The sequence below is a fragment of the Balaenoptera physalus genome (assembly GCF_965194825.1).
Source record: "Balaenoptera physalus genome assembly, chromosome: 14".
Taxonomy (NCBI): Eukaryota; Metazoa; Chordata; class Mammalia; order Artiodactyla; family Balaenopteridae; genus Balaenoptera; species Balaenoptera physalus.
The window spans coordinates 38,654,215-38,678,714 of NC_138893.1; the positions used below are offsets into that span (position 1 = coordinate 38,654,215).

The 24,500-nt window shown below is 51.5% G+C and overlaps 1 protein-coding gene across 13 annotated transcripts in view; it reads left to right on the forward strand.

Moving 5' to 3' along the window:
* Positions 1–24,500, forward strand: part of AFAP1L2 (actin filament associated protein 1 like 2) — a 97,869-nt gene that overhangs the window by 49,269 nt on the left and 24,100 nt on the right. For 11 of the 13 annotated variants that reach the window (XM_082423377.1, XM_082423381.1, XM_082423373.1 and 8 more), the window contains 3 exons: positions 11,072–11,200; positions 17,206–17,280; positions 18,652–18,746. In XM_082423377.1, the coding sequence (XP_082279503.1) occupies positions 11,072–11,200; positions 17,206–17,280; positions 18,652–18,746 (299 nt within the window). Of the gene's footprint in view, positions 1–11,071; positions 11,201–11,236; positions 11,256–17,205; positions 17,281–18,651; positions 18,747–24,500 lie in introns of those variants that run through there. The other 2 variants (XM_082423375.1, XM_082423385.1) reach the window with 2 other exon arrangements.

A 24,500-nucleotide genomic window follows, 5' to 3' on the forward strand; every position in this document is an offset into this window, starting at 1 on the left:
GTAAGCAATGGAAAGTTGTTTTTTTAAAAAATTTATTTATTTATGTATTTATTTAGGCTGCATTGAGTCTTCGTTGTTGCGTGCGGGCTTTCTCTAGTTGCAGCGAGCGGGGGCTACTCTTCGTTGCAGTACGCGGGCTTCTCAATCCGGTGGCTTCTCTTGTTGTGGAGCACAGGCTCTAGGCGTGCGGGCTTCAGTAGTTGAGGCACGTGGGCTCAGTAGTTGTGGCTTGTGGGCTCTAGAGCGCAGGCTCAGTAGTTGTGGTGCACGGGCTTAGTTGCTCCACGGCATGTGGGATCTTCCTGGAGCAGGGATCAAACCCGTGTCCCCTGCATTGGCAGGCGGATTCTTAACCACTGCGCCACCAGGAAAGTCCCTAAGCAATGGGAATTTAGAATCTGGTACAGGTGGGAAGGGCATGAAGGACACTGCTTTCTCTGGACCAGGAACCCAGGGCAAAAGGTACACAACCACCACCCCCAACCTGCCCAGGACATTCCAGCAGTTCAGAGGGAGTGTGAGGTCAGGGGTGAGAAATTCCAGGTTCCAGCAGCCACCAGGGTCCAGGCCAGACAAAGAGGCTGGGGGGCTAGGAGGCCCTTGTCCTCTAGCCCAGCTTCCTTGGAGCCCCAAGGGGCATTGAATCAGGCTGGGGGTAGCCTCCTGCCGGCTGACTCCAAGGTCAAGGGGGTCGTGGTTTTAGATTGCCAGGGCTGATTTTGACCTCCTTCGCGTTGGAGGCCTGAACAGGATGAAGAGGCCCCACTGGCACATCAGCCCAATGATGTGTCATTACTTTTGCCAAATGCTGGAAAGAAACAGGAAATCTGAACAGTACAGTGATTATTTTTTCTTTCCATACATTTTTAGTTTGTGTCCTTTTTGTGTAATACAAATAGCAAGTGAATAAGGACAAACCTAAATTTGCAGCCAAAACCGAAAGCATACCAGCCCCTCAGCAGTGTCTTCTCTTCATGTAATAACTCACTGCTCTTTTGTGTTGAGGAAAAGGGGAGGGTGTAAAGCAGGAATGAAAAATTTCCCAGAACCCCTCCGCCGAGAGATAACCACTGTTATTTTCCAGCCTTCTTTTTTTTTTTTTCTGTTAGACACAGTACTTCCCAAACTTCCAAAGTGAACTTGAGTGACCCCTGACAGCCTCTTGTTCAGAGACTGAAATGGTTTGTGCCAGCTGCTGTGGGACTTGCCATGCGGGGAGACACCCAGCTGAACCTCTGCGCCTCCCACCCGCATAACTGAGTCTGAATGAAGCCAGTCTTCTGGCAGATTGCATTTAAGGAATGTCCTAACTGAGCCCGGGGACAAAGGCCCCCTGGGCCCCAAAGCCTCTTTGTCTGGCCTGGACCCTGGTGGCTGTTAGAACCTGGGGTGCCTCGCTCCTGCCCTCCTGCGCCCCTCGAACTGCTGGAGTGCCCTGGGGGTCGAGCTCCTTTGGCCCTGGGTTCCTGGTCTCCAGGGGAACGCCCACCTCCGTGCCCCTCCCACCTGCACCCTTGAGTAAGTTCTCCCACCAGAGCGCTGCCCAGGTGTGAAATGTGTCAGCTGCTAGGGGCTGCCTCTGGATGGTCCTTCCAGAGCTGTTAGCTGTGGTTTTCCAAGCACTGATTTTTGAGCAAAGCACTGTTTAAGCACAGTGGGGGAAACCAAACCAGAAGATGTGGTCCCTACCTACGCAGAGCTTTCAACTTCACTAGGGACCAAGGACTTGCATTCATGGGACAAATAGAAAATAAAGATGGGAGAATCACCAGGTAATAGCCCCTGTGCTGTCGGATTGCATGGACAGGTGCTTCTGGGCAGGCTGAGGCAGAGAGGAAGTGGCCCTTGGCAGGCGCCTGGCCTCTCTTCCTCGCTGTGCTTGGTTTGATGTCTTTGGTGGTTACTGAGGGGCCCTATCTGAGCGGCTCTGGTTCCAGTTGGCTTCATAGCTGGGGTTGGAATTCTGCTCTTGGGGAGGTTTGTTCCATCTGAGAGGTCACCAGTGAGCAACTCGAGTTGTTTTTCCAGTAGTGCAAGCCACAGCAAAGCATCTGTCCCATCTCTTCAAGCCCGCACAGATGATCTGGGAATGCAGAGGGCGGCCTCTTCTTGGGGATGTGTTTTAAGTGATGAGACTCCAAGATAGGTGAGAAAAAGCAGATCTTGCAAAAATGATGACAAACTGACCTTGAAGGTCAGACTCAGCAGGGAGAAGCGCAGTCACAGCGCTGGTAAATGGAGCACAGCCCTCTCCCCCTCGCCATTTCTTGGAGGTGGAGATAAAGAAAAACTCCTGGAGTATTTATTCTGGAGAAAGTTATTTACGTTTCTGGCTCAGTCTCCTGAGGTCCAAGCAGGCGGGATCAGTGACAGCCCACCGGAGGAGTAGCCTGCAAATCTTTTGGGTGCTGATTACCAGTGATAAGAGCTCCCACTTGTTTAAGCAGGACAAAGAACTGAGTTCAGTGATGTGTACACAAAGAGACATCTTGGTTCTTGCCTTCCACACCCTCACTGTCCAGAAGGGAAAAGATGTTAGGAGGGACAAAGAGATATTTTCAAATGTATCTGACTTGATATAACAAGCATGAACCTAGAAAGTTCTCCATGTGAAATCAGAATTGAGTTATATAGCAGCACTGTGGAACTTTGTTTTTTAAGGACTCATAAGTAATTTTATAAAGTAAAAAGACTTCATGAAGCAATCATCACACCTTTATCTCTGTGGTTCATCACCTTGGCTGCATAGTAGAATCACCTGGGAAGCTTTGAAAACTCCTGAGGACCAGACCACACCCAGAGCGATTGCAGCAGGAGCTCTGGGGGTGGACCCAGGCATCAGGAATTTTTTTTAACTCCCCAGGTGACTCCAATATGCAGCCTTTGCTGAGAATCACCGCTTTATCTGTTGTATGCATGGCCCTGAGTGGTCTTCCATTCGGTGTCCTGAAAGCAGGAGTGCCCTTGAAAGTCAGCAGGAGGGTGCCTTCAAGAGCATGAGAAACTGGTGTGTCTGTGCAGAAGCACCCAGCAGAGAAGAGATCTCTTAATATATGGAGACATATGGGCTTCCTCCAGCCACAGGATGGAATACTACACAGCAATCAAAAGGAACAAACTTCTCATACATGTAACAACAGTGGACGAATCTCAAATGCCTTATGTTCAGTAAAAGGAGCGAGACTCCAAAGGTTCTGCAGGTTGCCAGGGCCTGGGAGTGGAGAAGGGGTCACCTGCAGAAGGGCACAAAGGAACTTTTTGGGTGATGGAATTGTTCTGTATCTTAATTGTGGTGGTAGTTGCCACAGCTGAGTGTGTTGGTCAAAACACTAGATTTTTATACAGTAAAAACAGAGGATGTTGCTGTATGTAAGTTACAGCCCAATTAAAAAATTATTTTTGTTTAAAAAAACCCACTTCCTCATTAATGATGAAGGGACAAACAGAATGTGGTATATCCATACAAGGGAACATTATTCAGCCATAAGAAGGAATGAGGGCTTCCCTGGTGGCGCAGTGGTTGAGAATCTGCCTGCCAATGCAGGGGACACGGGTTCGAGTCCTGGTCTGGGAAGATCCCACATGCCACGGAGCAACTAGGCCCGTGAGCCACAATTACTAAGCCTGCGCGTCTGGAGCCTGTGCTCCGCAACAAGGGAGGCCGCGATAATGAGAGGCCCGTGCACCGCAATGAAGAGTGGCCCCCACTTGCCGCAACTAGAGAAAGCCCTCTCACAGAAACGAAGACCCAACACAGCCATAAATAAATATAAAAAAAAAAAAACAAAAAACTGACTCAGTAGAGTCTTTGTAAATAAAAAAAAAAAAAAAAAGAAGGAATGAAATACCATACATGCTACAACATGGATGAACCTTGAAATCATGATGCATCGTGAAAGAAGCCAGACTCAAAAGGCTACACTTTGTATGATTCCATTTACATGAAATATTCAGAATTGGCAAATCTACAGAGTCAGAAAGCAGATTTGTGGTTGCCACAAATCTGGGGGAGGAAAGAATGGAGAGCGACAACCTAATGAGTTTATGTTTCAGGTGATGAAAAAGTTCTGGAACTAGGTAGTGGTGGTGATGGTTGCATGGCATGGTAACACTGAGTTGTAAGCTTTAAAGTGGCTAAAGTGGTAAATTAATGTAAAGTTATGTGTGTATTACCACCATAAAAAAAGAAAGAAACCCACTTCCTATCAACATGCCTGGCACATACCCATCAGTACATCGGGTACTTGGTAAAGGCTGACGTGGCATTTGGCACTTTTAGAGAAAGGGGGATTGGGCCTCCTAAAAGTGGGGGGAGGTCTCCTTTTAGGTGGAGTAAAGGGGCATGTTTTCCAAAAGCTCATTCTTGAGAACTTGACGGTTCTCTATGATCAGGATGAATCTGCTGGCATTTTCTGCTCTTCATTGCAACCCACCTGGTGCTGTTGCTTGTCACAGAAACTTTCACCAGCTTCATAGCTTCGGTTGGTCCCCAGCAGTCGGGTTCATGCAAATAATATGCCCTGTGGCTCAGTGTTCGGAACCCCGTTGGAGCAGGGAGGGGGATGCGTGTCTTTATACTTAAAGAACAGGTCTGCTTAGTTTCATGTTTGGAAGGAAAATCACCCTCAATCATGGGTCTTCAGCAAACGCAGCTGAATAAATAAAAATGTGTGTGTAAAACAGCGGGGGAACCACGAGGAGCAGCTTTTTTGGCATGTTGGGAAGACGTTTATGGTTGGGAACCTAGTGACCAAAAAGCAGGACTGCCTCAAGATGAGAAAAACTGGGGGAGGAGGTCATCTGGAGGCAGAGCTTTGCCGGGGCCGAGGACAATGAATCGAGCAGTTGACCCGTCCAGCTCTGCGTGGGCCTTGCAAGTCCTGAACAAGAATCTTATTGATGATTTGTCTGCCCGTGAGCAGACAACTCTGAACTTTAACAGAGCCGGGATGGAAAGCCTGCACAAGGGCCTACAGTTTCCACGATGAACAGCACACTTATTTTTCCCTCCCTCCACTGGAGGATGAGGAAGAGACCAAAATGAGCAATGTGGGGGTGATGGGGGAAGGGAACTGGGACGAGTGCATTCCAGAGCCTCAGTGAAATGGCCGCATTCCTCCCAGGGATGGCCCGTCCCTGCGAGCTCTAAGGGCTTTAAAATGTCACCAGGGTTGGCGCACATTGGGGCCGTGCTTTTATTGTTACTTCCAAGAGCCTGAGCTCTCGGTTTCCCCTGCTTTTCCAAAGTTTGCTTCGCGCCACTTGGCTTTGATGAAAGGCCTACATGAATACCTGCTTGCGCTGACTGAAATCCATGCAAAGAGGAGTTTCCTTTTTCCAGAATAAGACCATAGCTGCTTCACTTTATGCCTTTTCGGGTTACGAAGGTTTTCACAGGAACACTCTCCTTTGGGGTAGCGGGGGAGCCTGTAGCTGGACCCCAGGGGGTGTGATGGCAGGAGCGTCACTGGCCTCTGCTGTGCTTAGTGCCTTGTCAGAGGCCCGAACCTACGAAGGCTGACCCTTGACCAGAAAGGGCTCAGGCCTAGCCCAGAATACAGACCCGGCACAGATGAGACAACTGAGAACAACTGACTTTGACCGTGAGGAGTCTAGGGACGAGAGCTGGCAAGAGAGCTGAGTGTCCTCGGTCATGGGTGCGGCTTTGTGGAGTCGGGGCCTGGACGGAGCTTGAAGGGTGATGTGGATCCAGAGAGGAAGGGAAATGACCTCTGGGTTTCATGACTCCCTCTGGTTCCCGGTCCTGCGTTTCTTCAACCCTGGTGCGTACCCTTCACCTAACTCAGCTGTTTTAGAGGAGAAGGAGGGTATCTGCTTCCTCAGCACTCCCCATCTTCCCATCTTTCCCATCATCTTTCCCATCATCTTTCCCATCTTTCCAATCTTCCCATCGGCCTAGCCCATCAGTTCCCCAGCAGCAGGGACCACAGATGCCCAGTTAACGGCAGTGTCCTCAGGCCCGTGTGTCTGATGGTATCCTGCAGCTCTCAGCCACCCAGGGGCATCTTCTCTTACAATCTCCGCATCTAGTGGCCCATGGCTACTACCTGTCACATGTCTCAAGTCCAACCCCTCCATCCCATCCCCTGCTACCTTGGGAAGCAGAGGCCATGATCCAGGTCAACCTCTCTGACTTCCCCAGGGCGGTCGGCAGACAGCAAGTACTTGGACTTGTTCACAGTTGGACTTGAACCCCAGTGCCGCTGTTAACGGCAGATGTGACGGAGTTAGGTTGTAATCCAGGCTCAGGGGCCCATTCCCCCCGCTGTGCACTTGCAGAGTGCTTGGGAGAATTGGAGGTGGTGGGGTGCAGCGCCCCGCATGGCCCCAGCCGCTGTGATTGGGTGACACCCTCATCTTCCTCAGCTGAGCTAATGCAGTCATCTCACTGGCCTCCCTGCCTCCCCTTCCTGTCCCCTGGTCCCCTTCCATCGTCCTCCCCACAGCTGGCAGAGTTACTCTATTTCTAGCCTGCTTGAAGAGCAGCATAGTATGGTCGCCTCCACGGCATTGCCCAGAATCCCTGCCTGCAGGATGAGGCACGAACTCCCTAGCAAAGCAAATAAAGCCCTTATGATCTGCCCACAGGATCTAAGTCTGCAGTTCTGGCTGCAGAGCGCACTTTCTCTCCTTCAAGGCCCACCCACCCTGCCCCCATGCTCTGGGTGCCCTGATACACGAGCTACTCGTGGTTTCTCAGACACCCATGTGCTTTCAGCATCTGAGTCTTCTTCTGAGCGTCATTCCCTTTTCCTGAAATGCCTCTGCCTCTTCCTGGTGAGCTCCTCTTCATCCTCAGTGGCCAGCTTACAAATTCCTCTCCCTGATAACCCCAAAGTTTGTCTCTTTCCTCGGTGCATTCCCGATCCTTGGAGATGTCCCGGGATCACTTCTATCCTGTGTATTCCCTGGTGCCCTAGTTCCAGGCATGGGGCTCCTGGAAGGGCAAGGAACCCCATCAGGGTCACCTTTGTCTCCCCAGAGCCGAGCATTGATGCTTTTCATCCTTTGGCTTGGTATGTATTTGCTCACATAAAAATAAACAAGGCTGTTTTCCAGGAATCAGGCAGCTTTTGGGAATAGCTGAGGATGTGGAAGCAAGAGACACTTGAAGTTCTCGTGCTTTTTTCTTTTTTTGTTGGCGGGAGTAGCAGCAGTGGAGTTCAGGAGGTCAGGAAACATGCAGCTTGAGATCCTAGTTGTTTTGCGAGGCCCTTTCACTTTCCTTATCCACTGTAGCTGAGTTCAAGCCTCAGAGTCATTTATCCTTTGTTTTCCCCCAGTTTGACTTCTTATTTTACTTTTTAAATATTTTCTAGTGTCTCGTTTTAATTCACTTGTTGTTTCTTTTTTAAAAAAATTTTATTTATTTATTTATTTATTTTTGGCTGCGTTGGGTCTTCGCTGCTGCGCGCGGGCTTTCTCTAGTTGTGGCGCGCGGGGGCTACCCTTCGTTGCGGTGCACGGGCTTCTCATTGCGGTGGCTTCTCTTGTTGCAGAGCACAGGCTCTAGGTGCGCAGGCTTCAGTAGTTGTGGCACACGGGCTCAGTAGTTGTGGCTCGCGGGCTCTAGAGCGCAGGCTCAGTAGTTGTGGCACACGGGCTTAGTTGCTCCACGGCATGTGGGATCTTCCCGGACCAGGGCTCAAACCCGTGTCCCCTGCATTGGCAGGCGGATTCTTAACCACTGTGCCGCCAGGGAAGTCCCCCAGTTTGACTTCTTTAAGCTCATTGCTTTCAGCCTGTTGAGTTTCTGCAGCCAACTGGAAACTCATGAATAACTGTTCAAAATCAAACAAAACCAAACAAAAAACAACCGAAGGCCTTACTCTACAAGGACCTCTTCCCAGAAACCTTCCAGCCTTAAACCTCTTGTCTGATATCAGCTGCTTGACTCTTGAATTTTCGGTGGTGTGCCGTGGTCTGTTAATCACTTCACCTGTGCTGGTCTTGTCCCGCCAACAAGCTTGCAAAAGGCAGGAACCACGCCATCCAGATCTCCTTTCCAGTTTCCCAGTAAGTTGAGGCTGAGGGCCCAGCTGAGTGCTGGGCACACTGTGAGGTCTCGCCGGATGCTGATTCGGTGGGCTCTGGGAGCTTTTGCTGGTGCTCTTTCAAAATTCACTCCATTAAGAGTTTAATCAATTTTAAGTAAACTGGGCAGAAGCCACTGGCCTCTTGGAGATTCCCTGGGGTGTTCTTCTCAATACCCAAGGACGGGGCAGGAGACTCTGCTGTTGGTCCATGGCTCTTTCCCAAGCAGAACTACCTCATGCGGCTTCTTTCTTGCCTCACCTTGGCTATCACTTACCATCTGCTCATCTCTTCTCCGGCAGAGATGAGGGCATCTTCCATCCAACATCTAGGCGCACGGGCCAACACGTATCACATGCAGCATTTGGGCCGCTGGCTACGTGAAGGTGTCTTTTACCTTCACTTGGCTTCTGACAAGCCAGAGGGGAAGTGACACATAGACTTCTGTGGGACCTGCTTGATTCTTCATCCTTTACCAGGACACTGGAGAGGGAGAGAGGAGGTTTCTCTGCTGTTTCTCTCTGCAGTACTCTCAGACCTTCTCCCTGCAGGGAGAGAGTGGTCTGATCTATGACAGGCAGCACCCACTCATCTGAGCGAGCTGGCTATTTGATCTGACAGTCACGTGCGCTGGTACTGTTATCACTGCTTTCTTCCGAAATAAGCATCCTCATTCCCCTTTCCCTTCCTCCAGCTCTCTCCCAGTCAGTGGCGATATTCCCTTCCTCCAGCTCTCTCCCAGTCAGTGGCAATATTCATTCCAGGGAGTTTAGTTTTTCAGGAATGGAGTCAGAGGCTACTACCCCACTAAGAGCCAAGCGGGTGTTTGAACAGAAATAGGACACTGGGCTCTCCCTTAGAACCAGGGGAGTATAAGGGCTTCTATAATGAGGGGGTTAGGGGATAGTCAGGGGCTCTGGTTCAGTTCTGGGGCATCAGGCCTTTGGGGGATGCTGGAAGAAGGCCCTACATGGAGGCATCAGGTGGGGTGTTGCCAAGAGCTCGGCCTTGGGAGTCAGGCAGCAAACCCAGCTCTCTGTCATGGGCCATGTGGGCCGTTATGGGTCTTCTCTGGGCCACCAGGTTCACATCTGCAAAATGGGCATAATGTTGCTTACCTCCTAGAGTTCTTGTGAGCTAATAGGTACCTAATAACTTTATTCATTATCTCCATAAACATTCATTCAACACTTATAACAGTGTGAGGTGCCAAAGATGCAAGACAGGTGTGGTTCTGACTCACTGAGCTAACAGACTAGACCAGGATGAGGAAGACAAAAATACACGTTAAAAATGAGCAAATAAATAAAACTGTTACTTCATTCATTGTTGATATTGCTCATTTTAAAATCTTATTTTAAAAATAATGTGTATTCAAAAAAATATTGTATATTCATATTGCTAGTAAGTTGTGATTAGGCTATGAAAGCAGGAGATAGATGTTGAGTTAGAAAATGATAAGAAATATCTAGTTTGGAGAGGGTGGTCAGGGAAGGCTGCTCTGAGGAGGTGACCTTCCTTTCCTTCCTCTCCCTTACATGGTAGGGTAGGGAATGTTACAGTGCAAGGTTTTGTTTTTTCTCTGAAGGGGAGCTTAGAGACAAATACTACTGGTGGAGAATAAGAAGTAACTAATGATGTCACAGGATGGGGGGAGACGACGAGGACAAAGCTCTTTGTGTGGTTAGCATAGCATTTCACAAGCATGGTTGTGAAGAGCTTCACAGATTTGGTCTTTTACACCAACCTTGTGAGATGGGCAGGGCCCACACAGTCTTCTCCACTTTACAGATGAGGGAATGAGCTTGGAGAGATTGTGTGACCGCTCAGAGTTCCAGCAGCAGGTGGCGGAGGGCGGCTCTGGGCGTCTTGGCTGCTGTCTTGGAAGGAGGGCCCTCAGGTGTGGCCCCTAGCGTTACATTTAGACCCATGCTTCTCAGCGTTGGCTGCATATTGGAATCACCTGAGGAGGTTTAAGACCTAATAACTCCTGGGTCTCGCTCCCAGAGATTCTGATATCATCAGTCTGGGTGCGGCTTAGACATCAGGAGTTATAAAATCTCTCCAGGTGATGCCAATGCAGCCAGGGTTAGAAAGCACTGTTTAGACCCTCCAGGAGCTGCTGCCATTAATGAGCATGTTCTGGAGAGCCAGCTGGGCAGGGAGCGCCAAGGTGAGGACCTCACCAGTGAATGCCGCATCCTGGTCTTAATAGAGATTTAGGTTATTAACAATAATAACAACAGCAGTAATGGGGAAGGCCCTGCACCTAGACTGTTGCCCGCTGCACTAATGTTTCTGCAATGTACTTCCAGCTAGAAATTGGCCAGTGCTTCTATAACGGTGGCCCTTGAGAGAGGCGTATTTGACAACTAGATCCGAGGCACCACAGCCCTTAACCAGCTTGGGAGTGATGCTGGCCTAGTGGCAATTGAGGTGGCTCAGTCACTGAAGAATCTCAGGGAAAGGTTTTGTTTGTCCAAGTGTGGCTTTTGATAGGTTGTCCATATTCCTGCAGGGACAGAATAATCACTGTGTCACCTCCCTGAAGTGACTCTGTGTTTCCCCATCCTTGGGGAAAGGATTAACAACTGGGTCAACCACAGCATTTCTTTTGATGGTTGCGGATCTGATCTGTGTTCAAGTTCCCCAGACCCTGAGCTGTTCTGATTGGCCTTTATTGAGGAGTAAAATCCTGTTTCCAGATTCTCACAGCCTGATAGGCTTGATTGGGCCACCTTGGCCACCGTCACTCCAGCAAAGGGTAGCCCCGCAGCTTTGGCCGAGGTTGTCCATCTCGAAGCCAAGGGCCTGTTTGCCTCTCCCCAGCGACGCTGGCACTGGGAATTGCACCTATTGGCTGGGCCCCCCATGTGCTGCCTGGCCTCACCCTGGACCCCTCCCCTGGAGACCAGAGGGTCCGTCATGGGATGCTGTGGGATCGGAGGTGTATCTGAGCTGGGCCTTTGGAGAGAAGGCAGCTGCTATAAGGGATTCTTCTGTTTTCTGTCTCTAGCCCTGGAGCAGCTGCTGACAGAGCTGGATGACTTCCTCAGGATTCTTGACCAAGAGAACCTGAGCAGCACAGCTGTGGTGAAGAAGAGTGGCCTGGCCGAGCTCCTCCGGCTTTACACCAAAAGCAGCAGTGAGTGTGGCCGGGACCTTAGTAAAGAGGTCCCCGTGGAAGCAGGACGATGGTTGTACGTGTGTTAGAGCTGCCATAATGACACCCCACAGACTGGGTTGAACCACAGAAATTCACTTTGTCACAGTTCTGGAGGCTAAAAATCAGGGTTGGTTCCTTCTGAGGCCTCTCTTCTTGGCATGTAAATGGTCCGCTTCTCCCTGGGTCTTTACACCATCTTTCCTCTGTGTGAATGGCGGTGTCCAAATTTCCTCTTCCTATAAGGACACCATTCATACTGGATCAGGGCCCGCCCCAGTGACCTCATTTAACGTTAATTATGTCTTTAAAGACACTTTCTCCAAATACAGTCACATTCTGAGGTATTCAGGGTTAGGACTTAATTTATGCATTTTGAGGGGGACATAGTTCAGCCCGTAACAATAGTGCAAGAGTGATGGGACGTGTATGGCAGCCCCAGGAGTGTCTGAACACTCAACACAGTAGCCCACGAAGAGCACTTTTCCTTATGGTTGAAGGTAGAGAAGGGATAATAAACTGGTATAATAATAGCTAACGCTTAATTGAGCACTTCCCGCCTGCACATGTATTGCACGGGCTTCATCTTCAAGACACCCCTGTGAGGTTGGTGCTGTTATTACAGATGAGGAGACTGAGGCCTGGAGAGTGTCAATAACTTGCCCAGTGTCATACAGCCCAAGGGAAAACAGGAAAACATTGTTTTAAGACTTTGTAAATCACAGAACTGTGAGTTCATTGTTTTTCTATCTTCTTAATTGAGCTAGATTTTGTATCCAGTCAAGTACACAGATCTTAAGGAGTCAATTCAGTGAGTCTTAACAGCTGTATACACCTGTGTACCCACCACCCAAACTAAGACATAGAACATTTCTATCATCCCAGAAAATTCGCTCTTGCCCTTTCCCGGGGCAAGAATTCCTCCCTATCCCCACCCCAAGGCAACCATTTTTCAGATTTCTACCACCACTGATCAGCGTCGCCCATTCTGGAGCTTCATATAAACGGAATTGGATGGTTCGTGCTTTGGGTCTGGCCCCTGTCCCTCCATGCTGTGGACTGTATCGATAGTTCCTTTTATAGCTGAATGGTATTCCCTTCTGCGAATATACTGCAATCTGCTCATCCGTTCACTTGTTGATGGACGTTTGGGTTGTTTGCAGAGTTGGGCTAGTATGAATAATAAGGCTGCTCTGAACAGTCTTGTACAAGTCTTCTTGTGGACATATGGTTTCATTTCTAGCACAGGTTTTTTTGTTTTTTTTTTTAAAGAAAAACCTTCTTGTGAAGTCATAACAGTTTAGTCGAGTTTATTTTTATATCGGATGTTTGAGAATTGAAAGTGATATTTTGGGGACAGTAAGGGACAGTAAGAGGACATCTAATCCATCTGTCTCACAGTAGGAATAGCCCAGATCCTTGCCAGGGAGGGAAGTGCACCTGCTTTGGCCATCACAGTCAGGAACTCCTCCCTGACATCCAGCCTGCGTCCACTGGGCTACATTTCAAAGTCCCTTTTCCTTTTTTTCTCGTTCCCTGTGGAATTAGTTCCTATTGTCTGAATATCAGAGAAGTCATAAAGCTGAAGCATGTTGCTATATGTTCGGCAGCCTTCTCTTCTGTCTGGCTCCCTTAGCCTTTCATCAGAGGGGTTTTCCGGCAGCCCCTTCATTGCCTTTGAGCTCTATAGGCTCCTCCTAGCTTTGTAGTGAGCGTCTGCCGACCCGCCTTGAGTGCTGGTCAGAAGCACATCAAAGGTGGGATGAGCACATGGGAAAGCCCCATTACACAGCAGGTAAGTTACAGAGGGATGAATCACTCCACAGAAGGACTCATCGTGGAATTCTTTAGAGAGCACACTCCCAGGCCATTTAGATGTGCTCCAACTTGAGAATGTTTAATGATAAAGAACACCTTTGTTGGGAATTGAGAAACACCCCTGTGATGGCGTCTGACCCCTGGTTCTTGGTTCTCACCACTCCATCAGAGCTCCCGGTATGGGGTCCCCTTTCTGGTTTAGTGTGGCTTCCTGTAGGGTGACCTCTGTTTCACCCTTGATGTGTGTATGTTCTGCTCTCATAAAGTCAGGCCTTCCCCACCCTTGGTCTCTGCAGCTTGTAGGGATGCAGGAGCTGCTGAGAACGGGTCAGGGGGCACCCCGGTGTGAATCGCCCCCAGAGCACACCCAGACCACCGATAAACGTGCATAGCCGTACCGAGGCCTTTGGCTGTCACTTCTGTTCTCCAGGTCAGTGCCCATGGATGAATAGCCACTGTTTTCGAACTTCCCCTTCTGGTCTTTTTTGCACCCTCTCAGATGGCAGAGTGGTTATAACAGCAGCTGACACTTTTTGTGCTCTTTCCATTTCCCAGCCCGGTGCTTAATGAATGAAATGACTTGGATTATGTCATCTAACCCCGTCCCAAGGCAGTGAGGGAGTTGTTGTTCCCATCTTACTGACAAGGGAACTGAGGTTTGGAGAGTTACTTTAGGCACATGGCCGTGCGTGGCAGAGCCCAGGCTTGGGCCTGGGCCAGCAGACCTAACCATCATGCTCCCCTCCTCTCTCCACGGTCCAGATGAGTCTGCACCAGGCTAATTGTGCTGCACAGGATAGAATCCAAAGCCCCTTAAATTGAAAGCACTGGTCGTTTTCTCTCAGCTTCCCATGGCTGCCTCACTGTGTATCTTCCAGAAAATTAACTCAGCCTGACAGGACTTGTAGGTGGAGGCAGGATGATCATTTCAAGATAGCCTGTGGTCTCCACTGGCTGAGCTGTTGCTTACTTCCACACATTTGGGGCAGAGCATGAGTGTGTGTGTGTGTGTGTGTGTGTGTGTGTGTGTGTGTGTTTGCACTTTTCAGATGGAATTGTCCATTTTCTGATCTTCAGTGTATTACTGAATTTTCCACTCTCTTTGCCTTTCGTCTAGGTGGTAAGGTCAAGGCATGGATTGAAGTCTGTTTATTGGGGGCCCGATATTTTTTCCTGTCTTAACCTTGAGGGCCCCCCAGTACCCTGCTCAGAGACTCTGGGAACATTTCAGGGGCTGCCCTTGTGGTGGGAAAAGCTTCAAACGTTCAGTCTATGCAGCTGTAGTAGGGAGGGTCCGGGACCCTCCTCCCTACCCCTCGCCACCACCCTCTTCATACAGGGGTCGTTCCCCCAGGCTCCACACACTTGCTCAAAGCACGATGAGCTCTCCTTTCCACCGTACCTGTAGTTGCTGTCATTTCCCACATACCCGTGTGACTGTCCCATCTGGGTCTGCCCCCTCTCCCCCTCCCTCCCCCGCCCCCAATCTGGTGGGTTCACAAAGGCAGAGACAATGTCTGTTTTGTTCTCTGCCGTATCCCCAGCACCTAGTACGGTGCCGGTGCCAGTGCTCAGTGCACTTCTGAAAATGAATGAGAGGATGATGGAAATTCTCCAGCCCAAGGCTGCTGCCTCCCAGACCTGGGACAGCTCACCAGGCTTCTCTTTCCAGGGCCAAGTTCACAGGATTGCAGATGGTCCTGGGAGCCTCTTACTTACCAACTGGATGGTAGTGTATTAGCAACACTGAGACTCAACACCTAGTCAAGTGTGGCCTGCAGAGTGTCCAAGGAGGGAGACGCAGCCTCGTGACACGACCAGTGCCAGCTTTCTCTGCAATTTACAAATCACCATCTTGTGGGGGAAGCACCTGCTCAGAATCTAACAGTTAAAACAAGAACAACAATACCTTGCCTTTTCTTTTCTTTTGTACGGGAGTGTGGGCTTAGTTAACAGTATGAAAAAAGAAAAGAATGTAAAATGAACATTAAACACTATTTACGTTCCTTCAATTCCTTTTTTGATCTTCATCAGTGTCATCGGGATATTTTCATGTAGTTGTGGTTTGCCTCTGTACTCTGCTTTGCATTATTTTTACATTTAGAATTGCTGCCTGTGCACATTTCCGTGTGTTGACAGTTCGCATACTTTTTCTTTCTTTCTTTTTTTTTTTTTTATTTTGCTTTTCTGAAACATGATCCTCTAACTGTAATTTTTGGTTATCTTTGTAAAGAGCAGACATAGAGCTACTTTGTTATTTTTCACAGGTGGGTAGTGTCTATCGATGGATGAACAGTAATGTTCAACCAGCCCCCTATCAGTGGGCATTAAAGTTTTGTTCTTTAAAAAAAAAAAACAAAACAAACCTCATATAATATTGCAGTAAACACCCTCAAACAAAATTTTGTTTACATGCTGGAGTTTATCTTCAAGATAGATTTCTGGCAGCAGAAATGCTGGGTTGGGTTACAGAATATGAACACTTAAAATTAAATTATCCTCCAAAATTACTTCCAAAATGGTTGTGCCGGTAATCCATTTACTTTTAAAGGTGACCTGCTGTTACCTATGTTGATGTGCCGTGGTTTCTTTCACCATTTTCTTATTATTGAGCCTTTGAGTTACTTCCCATGTTTTAGGCTGTCATTTTTAATCTCTGTTAGTTACAAGGTTACCTTACTTTTTCAAATTCCCTAACATTTGAGTTTTGTACATTTGAAAATTTCAGTTAGGTAGAACTAGGCAATATTTCATCACAATTATTTTCCATACTATGCAGGCAAGAAAACCAAGGCACACGGGTTAGCTGTTTTGCTCAGAATTACTGTTAATGGCAGAGCTTGGCCGAGGACCGCCCCCCCATCCCCTACCCTGTCTCCTGCTTCCCCATGCAGAGTGCTTTTCTCCTGTGCCATGCTCTGGAGAAGGTACAGACCCAGCCCCTCAGTGGAAGTATGCAAGTTGTGGATAACTACGTTTAGACCTTGTAGTTCCCTCCCATTAGTTGCTGCAGCCCTTGCTATAGGGGTGACGTGGCTGACTGGTCCTGGCAGGGCTGGGCACCAGGGTGGCAATGCCACGGGCTGATGGAGGAAGGATCCATCCAGCCGTATCCTCCTCCTGTTCCTCTGGGTTCTCAGGGCTCTGTTGACGCAGGCCTGCTGGCTGGAGTCTAGGCGGTCTGTGGTGTGGAACTGGCTGGCGCTGAACTGCCTCCTTCGCCAGGGATTTGAATTGGGCTCCTTGGCTCTGTAGCACCATCTCTAGCCACTGGAATTTATCAGCCGCAAGTTTCTAGGAAATGCAAAGTAAGAGGCACAAAGAAATGCAGGAGGATTTCTAAGAGGAGGAACACTCAGATCGGTCTCCTCTGCAGGCTTCTGAAGAAAGGGTCCAAGCCTTTCTCTGCCTAGACGTGCACGGGGAAGGTGACAGCCTGTACAGAAATGTTTTTAAAGGAGGGGAAGGGCTGTGCCACTGCAGGTAGAGCAGGTAGCTGCTGGTGCTGCAGGTCCAAATCCCAGCACACTCCCCACTCCAAACCCAGAGCTCAGGCCCCCACGGTGGTACCCCACCTAGAGGCCTGGGAGCTAAACTTCCAGATCCTGAATGTGACCTATCTTATATAGACCTCACTCTGATTGGCCCATGCATGTAATTCAGACTAGGGTGAGAATGACTGATAGGAGATGTTTTACAATTTAAACAAAATGCTAGGAAACCCAGAGAAATCTCTGCTTGGTGGAATATGAGGCCGATCTTTAAGGTATGGGTGCATTTCCACTTGAGACTATTATTCCCAAAGCGCTCCTTCCGTACCCTCCCCTCCCCTCCCCTTCCCTCCCCTCCCCTCCCCTCCCCTCCCCTCCCCTCCCCTCCCCTCCCCTTCCCTTCTCCTACCCTCCCCTCCCCTCCCCTCCCCTCCCCTCCCCTCCCCTCCCCTCCCGCTAGAAAACTAACAGTCAGCAATTTGGTATTTCTTTTTTTGGAAATCTGTCAGCTCTTTCTGTAATGGACTCTTTCAATCAACTCAAAATGTTGTATGCTTTTACTGGAATCCAGGCTGCTGACAATGTCTCTGAGGGGTGGAGGGGACATCCTTTCTCTCTAGAGGCCCTTTCCCTTCGTGAAATCACATGAAGCCTGTGTCTTCCATCCTCCTTCTGCAGGTTCTGATGAGGAGTACATTTATATGAACAAAGTGACGGTCCACAAGCAACAGGATGCTGAGTCCCAAGACAAAGGTACGGGGCTACCGCTGGTGGCGTGGCCAGCTCCCAGGAAGGGGGCCAGTATAAGCCTTGGTCCCGTCCCACCCCTCCTTCCTCCCAGCCAGCACCACAGACAGGCCTGGTGGGGTTATTTTTGGAAGTCGCATTTTGGTTGATGCTATTTGGGGTTGATGTATTTTGGGATGTCTCATCAGGCCACCTCCTTGCCTCTTAAAGGTCTCATGTCCCCTTTGTGGATAAGGATTCAGTCCCCAAAATCTCTCAGCGTTTCCCAGCATCGTCCCAGGAATAGGAAGTTATAATTCAGATGCTCTAAGAAAGCAGCTGTATAGGTGCTGACCCCATAGCCCCAGCTTTATGACTTTTGACAGAAGTCTGGATTTTATGAGTGTGTGTGTGTGTTGGGGGGTGATGGCGAGGAGTCGGTGATGTCAGCAGCTGCCTTAATATTCGATGGAAGGTTTTGTTCAAAGGTGATCGCTTGGCAGAACATCTTACCTTCCACTGGAAGGACAGGTGGTGTCTTCCATGGCGTCTTAATCTTCTGCTCTGTTCTGCTCTCTGCTTTTGTCTGAAAACCCTCAGGAGTGGGTCCAGCAGGACCCCAGGGAGGCCCAGAGGTTTGCAGAGCTGCCTAGCTGCAGAGGAGAGGGGATTAGAAGCCCCGTCTCCCAACTCTCAAGCCTGTGACTCAAATGCAGAGGCTTAGCGAGAGGTGGGAACACAGCATCCCAAAACATTCAGTCCTGTTAAAGACTTGGCTTCAAGACATCAGCCAGCAAAGCCCCAAGGTCAGATCTGCCTGAACCTGTCTGTCCCCAGCTGGCTTGGCCACCTGCTGAAATGGTCAGGCTCAGAAGAGCCTTTGGTGCCTTTTCCTTAAAAGTGCACAGAGGGTTGGTGGCCAAGTTCCCCAGTGTGGCTTTCACCTCCTGCCCCACCACCAAGCGTGGGCTTAGCAGAAGTCCCCTGCACTAAAGCAGCCCCTGGGCCCTAAGTTGTTTGCCTTCCGGGGAAACCGTGGGGTGGACAGAGGTAATCACAGGGTCGGTGCTGAGAGCAGCTCAATATAGTGACCACGGGCAGCTCCTCCACTCACTAAAGCTCTGTGGCCAGGGCATTTTGGACATGGGGCAGGTGGAGGAGAGGGTGTGGAACCTGCCAGAAACCTCAAACTAGTTCCTCCTGAGGAAACTGCCCATGGCCGATCTACCCTATTCTTGGAGGAAAAACAACACTGGCTCCAGGGACCGCCTGCCTGGGTAATTAACACCTGCCCAAATAGAACTCGGGGCTCATGTGACCAGACATTCCTGGCTCCTGGGACTCCACTGCAAGGCTGGGCGCCCCTCACCGAAGCCCTCTCCTGCTCGCTTCCCACAGCGCCCGAGGAGCAGAGCCCACTGACCAACGGCGAGCCCGGCCAGCACTCCTCGGCCCCTCAGAAGAGTCTTCCAGACCTCCCGCCACCCAAGATCGTAAGTGTGGGTCCGGGACCCCTCATTTCCCTGATGTGGGTCCCGTGAAGGTCCAGTGCTTCTCACAGGTGTCAATCCACCAATCGTCTGGCATTTTCAGAGCACCTGTTGTCTGTGGGGTCCGGGGCACCGGGAGGGACAGAGACAAGTAAGCGTGCTAGCAGGTGACATCATTTGCTCAGCGCAAAGAGGAACGGCAGTGCGAGACGAGGGTCCCTGTGTGTCCGAGGCTGTTCCAGGCTCTTTACCAGCACCCCATGAGCGGGGCCTTGTACAGACATGGTCACCAGCTCAGACCACAGTGACCTTTCAGAAATGTAAACCACATCACACCACTTCCTGCTTGAAACCCACCAAGAGCTCTCACTGGACTTGGGACAGAACATCCACATTCCTTCGCGTGGCCCCAGGGCCTACGTGGTCTGGCCCAGCTGCATCTCCAGCCTCATTGCATCTGCTCTCCACCAGCCTCCTTTCTGTTCCTGGGTTGTTCCCTGTGGTCAGTCCTGCCTCAGGGACTTTGCAGTCCCCGGGCCCTGGCTCCTCAAAGGCTGCCCCCCTCCTCCTGTCTCAGACATTCTTAGACAGACTTTCCCTGACCTACCCATGAGAGGCATCCCACCTCGGTGCCTGCCCCCATTACTGCCGGCCACACCGCCCAGTTACCCCTCCATGTTTATTATTTGCCTCCCAGAGTAGATGTAAGCTCCCTGGATCAGGGACTGTGCCTCGTCTACTGCTTCATGTCCTGTGTCTGCACACAGTAGACCACACGCATGTTTGTAGATGGATGGATGGATAGACGGATGGATGGTTGGATGGATGGCTGGCTGTCTGGCTGGATGGATGGATGGATTTATGGACTCCTACAGACTTGGGTTCAGATCCCAGCTCTGCCAGGTACTAGCTCCTTGACCTTGGGCAAGTTATTTAAGGTCTCTGGCCCTCTGTTTCCTGGTGTTTAAATGAAAGGAACATGAGCATCTCTCACCTAAGCTCCTCTTATTCAGGGGGCGTGGCAGACTACATTAGTATTCAGTGAGGTGAGTGGTAGTATTTACATTTTATGGGTGAAGAACCGAGAATCAGTGGGTTTATAATGTCCCAGTGTCACACAACCTTGAAGTGGCAGAATTTGAACCCAAGTTCTTTCCACTCTAGGATCTGGTTGGGGAGGCTTCCTGGGAAAGGTGTGAGGCGGGAGCTGGGAAGGATTTCTGGGACCATGGGACTGCATGGTCACTGAGCTCCCACCAAGCCCTCCATCCCCAGATCTGTAGGCTCAGGTCACCACTGAGGGGGTCCCGTCCCCAGACTGGCCCCTTCATTCGTGCCTTCCTGGGGCAGTACGGTTCTTCCCGCCGCTCTCACAGCTGGTAGGGCAGGCCTGGGATGTCCGGGCAGCATCCCACTGCAGGAGCCCCTGGAGCTGGGTGACAGCTTGGCAGGGACCCTTCATGTCAGGCTGCCTGAGACTTGATGGACTGCGCATCGGTCCCTGGGAACCCCAGTATGCTGACGCCATGAGCGGCTGCCATGCTCTGAGCCGCTGCCCACTCCGTGCACACAAACATGGTCCTGCCACCACCTGCCAAAAAACAGAGGCTCAGGGAGTTAAAACAGCTGGCCAAGATCCCACCACTGGGAAGTAGCAGGCCCAGGATTTGTGTGCAGGTTCTTGGTTTCTGGGCCACTCTGCGGCCTCCCGGACTTCAGCTCGTCTTCTTAGCCAAGTAAAGGTACAAGTTGTGTCTCTTTCCGCTGCAGGCTCCCCTCACTTTCGGCGCCGGGACTTGGGGAGGGGGCATGGCCTCTCAGCTCCCATCCAATCGCTGCTGGTTTTAAGCAGACGGGAGGCGCTCTGGTTTTCGGGTTGCGCCCCAAGCACCCCTCGCCGGATGGGGGGAAGGAGAGGCGGCTGCTCTGAGCCAGGGCTGCAACTCTCCTAGCCTGAGTTCCTGTCTGATTCTGACCGGGGTGCCTTTGGCCTCTGTGCAGTGGGGTGCCACTGCCCACCCCACGTGGGGCAGCTAGCTGCTTAGGGGTCCACACCAGACGGGAGGGGCGTTCACCTGCTGGAGCCTCTTAGCGGGGACTCGCTCTGGAAGCCCGTGTTTGACGAACGTGGTGGTGACCTGGGAGCCCAGGGTCTGGGGCCGGGTCATGGTCACAGAGTCCGGCAGCCCCGGGACTCTGGCTGGCTTTTAGTGCTCCCTTGCCAGCCTCCTGTGACCTGGGCACAGAGGCCCCAAGGGCTCGGGGGTGTGAGACGCAGGGCCTCCGAGCAAGGCCAGGGCCGTGGCCGTCCCCTGGAGCAGACTCCCGGCATCAGCTACGTCTGTGGGCCATTGGGGCCAGGAGAGGCTCGAGAGGAACCTCTTGCTGCACTGGAAAGATATCCCCACCCGAGACGTGTGGCCTTTCAGATGCGTGGTGACGGTTCCCGTGGACACACTCCAGGCCGTGGGGCCACTTCCAGCAGAGAGAGCGGCCTTGGCAGTCTCCCCTCCTCGTGGAATTTCTCTGCTGAGCAGGACCTTTCCTAGGTCCCTCCTAGTTCTGTCCCAGTCGCCCACCTCCACCCCAGGGCCTTCTGGATGTGGAGTGAAGGGGGGTGGGTGCAGAACCCGGGGTCCGCCCTGCCCTGCGCACACACACCTGCTCCCCTCCAGCCTGCTCTCTGGTCAAGGCTGGCTGAAGACTTAGTCCAAGGCCCCCAGAGGAGTGGTGTCAGGGCAGGGCGGGGAACAGCTGTGTCTTCTGGCTCTCACAGGGAGAAGAACCAGAACAGCAAGTAGTTTGGGAGGGAGGGAGGGAGGCAGGGAGGGAGCGTGGCAGGCTGAGCCTGGCTGGCCCTGTGACCTCTCTTCCTCGGCCAGAGAAAGCCATGTCCCTTCCCACCCTGACCCAGGAGCTTCAGGGCACCACAGTGGCTTGTCCTCTTGCATGCCTGGCCCCGGGCTCTCTGGTGGCTGTAGCACAAGCTGGGTGTCTGCCTGGGGTCCTCAGTGCCCAGGGCTGGGCCGGGAGCGTGGCCTCTGTCCCAGGCTCAGCCCATCCAACACTGGAGGGGGCAGCCGGGGGTCTGGAGCAACCTTGTGGGTGTGGCCAGTGACTCCGGCAGCCGTGGCACTTCCAGGCCACGGTCTGCACAGCCAGGTGCGGCGGTCGCTTTAGGAGAGACAGACGTTTGCTGGCACCGTTGTGCTCCTGGCCTGGGCAGCCATCTCCGCCCACCTCCCCTCTGAGGCCTGACCACGCGTCGGTGCTGGACTTCTGCAGGCTGCTCTGCGGGGGCAGGGAAGGCCGTCACCATGGTTGGTCTGGGGAGCTCAGGCTGGATCCGCTAGCCACCCACGGAACCTTCCACAGTGCGTTCTGGGGCAGGTTGCTCAGAACTGCAGGGACGCCTCAGGTCACCTGGGCCACCCTGCATCTTCAGCTCTGTGTCTCATCTACATCAGCCCTGGCCAAGTACAGCCCCCTGACCAAATCCTGCACCACCTGCTTTTATAAATAACATTTTGCTGGCATTCAGCCAAGCTTACTCATTTGTGTATTATTTATGGGTGTTTTTGCACTACAACAGCAGGGTAGAGGGGCTGAGATCAGAGCCCCTGAATGGCCTGCAAATCCCTAAGTATTGACTGTTTGGCTCTTTACAGGTAAAGTTTGCCAATCTCTGGCAAGTCACACTGAGCAGGGTGGCTTTCTCCCCTGTCCCTTCCTGTGAACCCTCAGGACATTATTTCAGGTTCCGAAGTCACATCTCTTCTGCATCTTCGTTGAATGTGCACCATCTTCATCATCATGATGATGAAGTAACTTTCCTTTATTCTTAATTCCGGGAGTTTAGGATCTCTTGCTCCTCCGACCTCTGATAATAGGCCATTGCGCCTGTATAATTATGGGACTCTCTTCTGAATTGTTGGAATCGTTTTGTCCTTTGACGTGACCCAGGCCCTTATCTTTTGCCCTGGCCGCCTTGAGGACAGGAGCTGTCCTGTTCTTTAAGGCGGTAGAGCTTGGTATAAGCCAGGTCATGCCCAAATACCTCCTCTGTATCCTCCCAGAGTACACCTGTTCTTCCCCCACCAAACATGCATACATGCACCTTTTCTCCCTTTGATTGATATTTTTATATCTTATTTTGAAGGTTAGTGAACACTAATATTTATTATTTAATAGTGCTGAGCACAGTTTAATCCTTACAATGACCCCATGTGACAGGTATTTCTACTCTCCCCATTTTATAGCAAAGGAACTGAGGCCCAGAGAGGTCAAGTCAGTTGTCCAGAGTCACACAGCTCAGATGTGCCAGTGTCAGGATTCGAACCCAGCCCCGGAGGTCAGATTCCTGCCACTGCCCTATCTGCCTCTCTGTATAGATCCATTTATAGATGATTTCACAGTGAGAGGCTTGGGAGACTCTCAAGAAACACCGCCTGGTGCTCCAGTCCTAGATGGGAGGGCAGGCCCCCTGTGGGGATAATGTCCCAGCAGGAGTTCCCGCAGGAGGGTTCAATCCCCTTCTGTCCTCTTCTAATCATGGGAATCCAGACCAGAGCCAGATCTTGGGTGCTCAGAGCTTCTCTCGAGATGGGATCCCCACGCCCTCACCAAGACAAGGGTTCCCACACCCCGTGATGGGGAGTGGGGCTTCTTGGAGGCTGGAGCTGGAGGCCCAGCCCACTCAGGAAGCCTGAGCCCCGGGACCCAAAAGCAGAGACCTTGTCGGGGCCCAGGTAAGGAGACACTTTCCCCTCAGACCCCAGGAAGCTGGCTCTCAGAGGCAGCCCTTCCTCTGGCTGACCGAGGGGCCAGGAATGGCCGAGAGGAGCAGAGACGTCTCTCCAGGCCAGGGGCAGCAAAGGCGAAGGATCATCCACTAGCAGCTACCAGATGTGTCCACCGTGTGCGAGGCCCTCGCCCCGGCGAGGAGCCCGGCCGGAGGTACCGCTCACAGCCGTCCGCCTTCCGCAGCCGGCCCAGAGCGCAGCTGGGCTGCTTAGGAAATGAGCGGACTATTCCCTTCCTTCCTGCATGCTGTGTGTCGCACCTGCTGGGGCTGCCGGCTGCTCAGAGCCTGCCTCTGGGACTTGGGTCAGCTCTCTCGGTGTCGGGCCAGATGGAGTTAGGAGGATGTGGTATGGGAGCCAGGTGGTGGCCTGGCCTCTGCTGACCCTCTTCATGTGGACCTGCCTCAGCTTGTCGGGCAGCAATCTGGTAACCTGGCTCCTGCAGGGCGCCTGGGTTGTGGGGGCCCCCAGACAGCGATGACAACAGCTTCCTCGTACCTGATATGCGCCAGGCCCTGTGGCAGCACCACCACGTTTTGTCTCCTTGAATCCTCAAGACAATTCCAGTACTATTCCGGTTTTACAAAGAGGGAAAGTGAGACCCAGAGAGGCTGTCACATACCCATGGTTAAATCTATGGACTCCTAAAGGCTGGATTCAAACCTAGTTACATTCACTCTAGAGATCATATAAATAGATCTAGTCGCCAAGCCACATTAGACTTGGCTCTGGGGAGGCTGGTTTTGTGCAGCAGCTGCAGGAGCATTACTCTGCCCCTAGGGGGAGCTGGGAACCGACACCCTTGTGGTCCCTGCTGAGTACTGTCCCACGGGGACGTGAGCCCAGGCTGTCTGTTCTCCCACCATCGCCTGGGCCAGGACTAGGGAAGCTCTCTCTGTCATAGGTCCCCCAAAGAAGCTCATTTTCCAAGGCAAAGGTTTCTAGATTTCCCCAC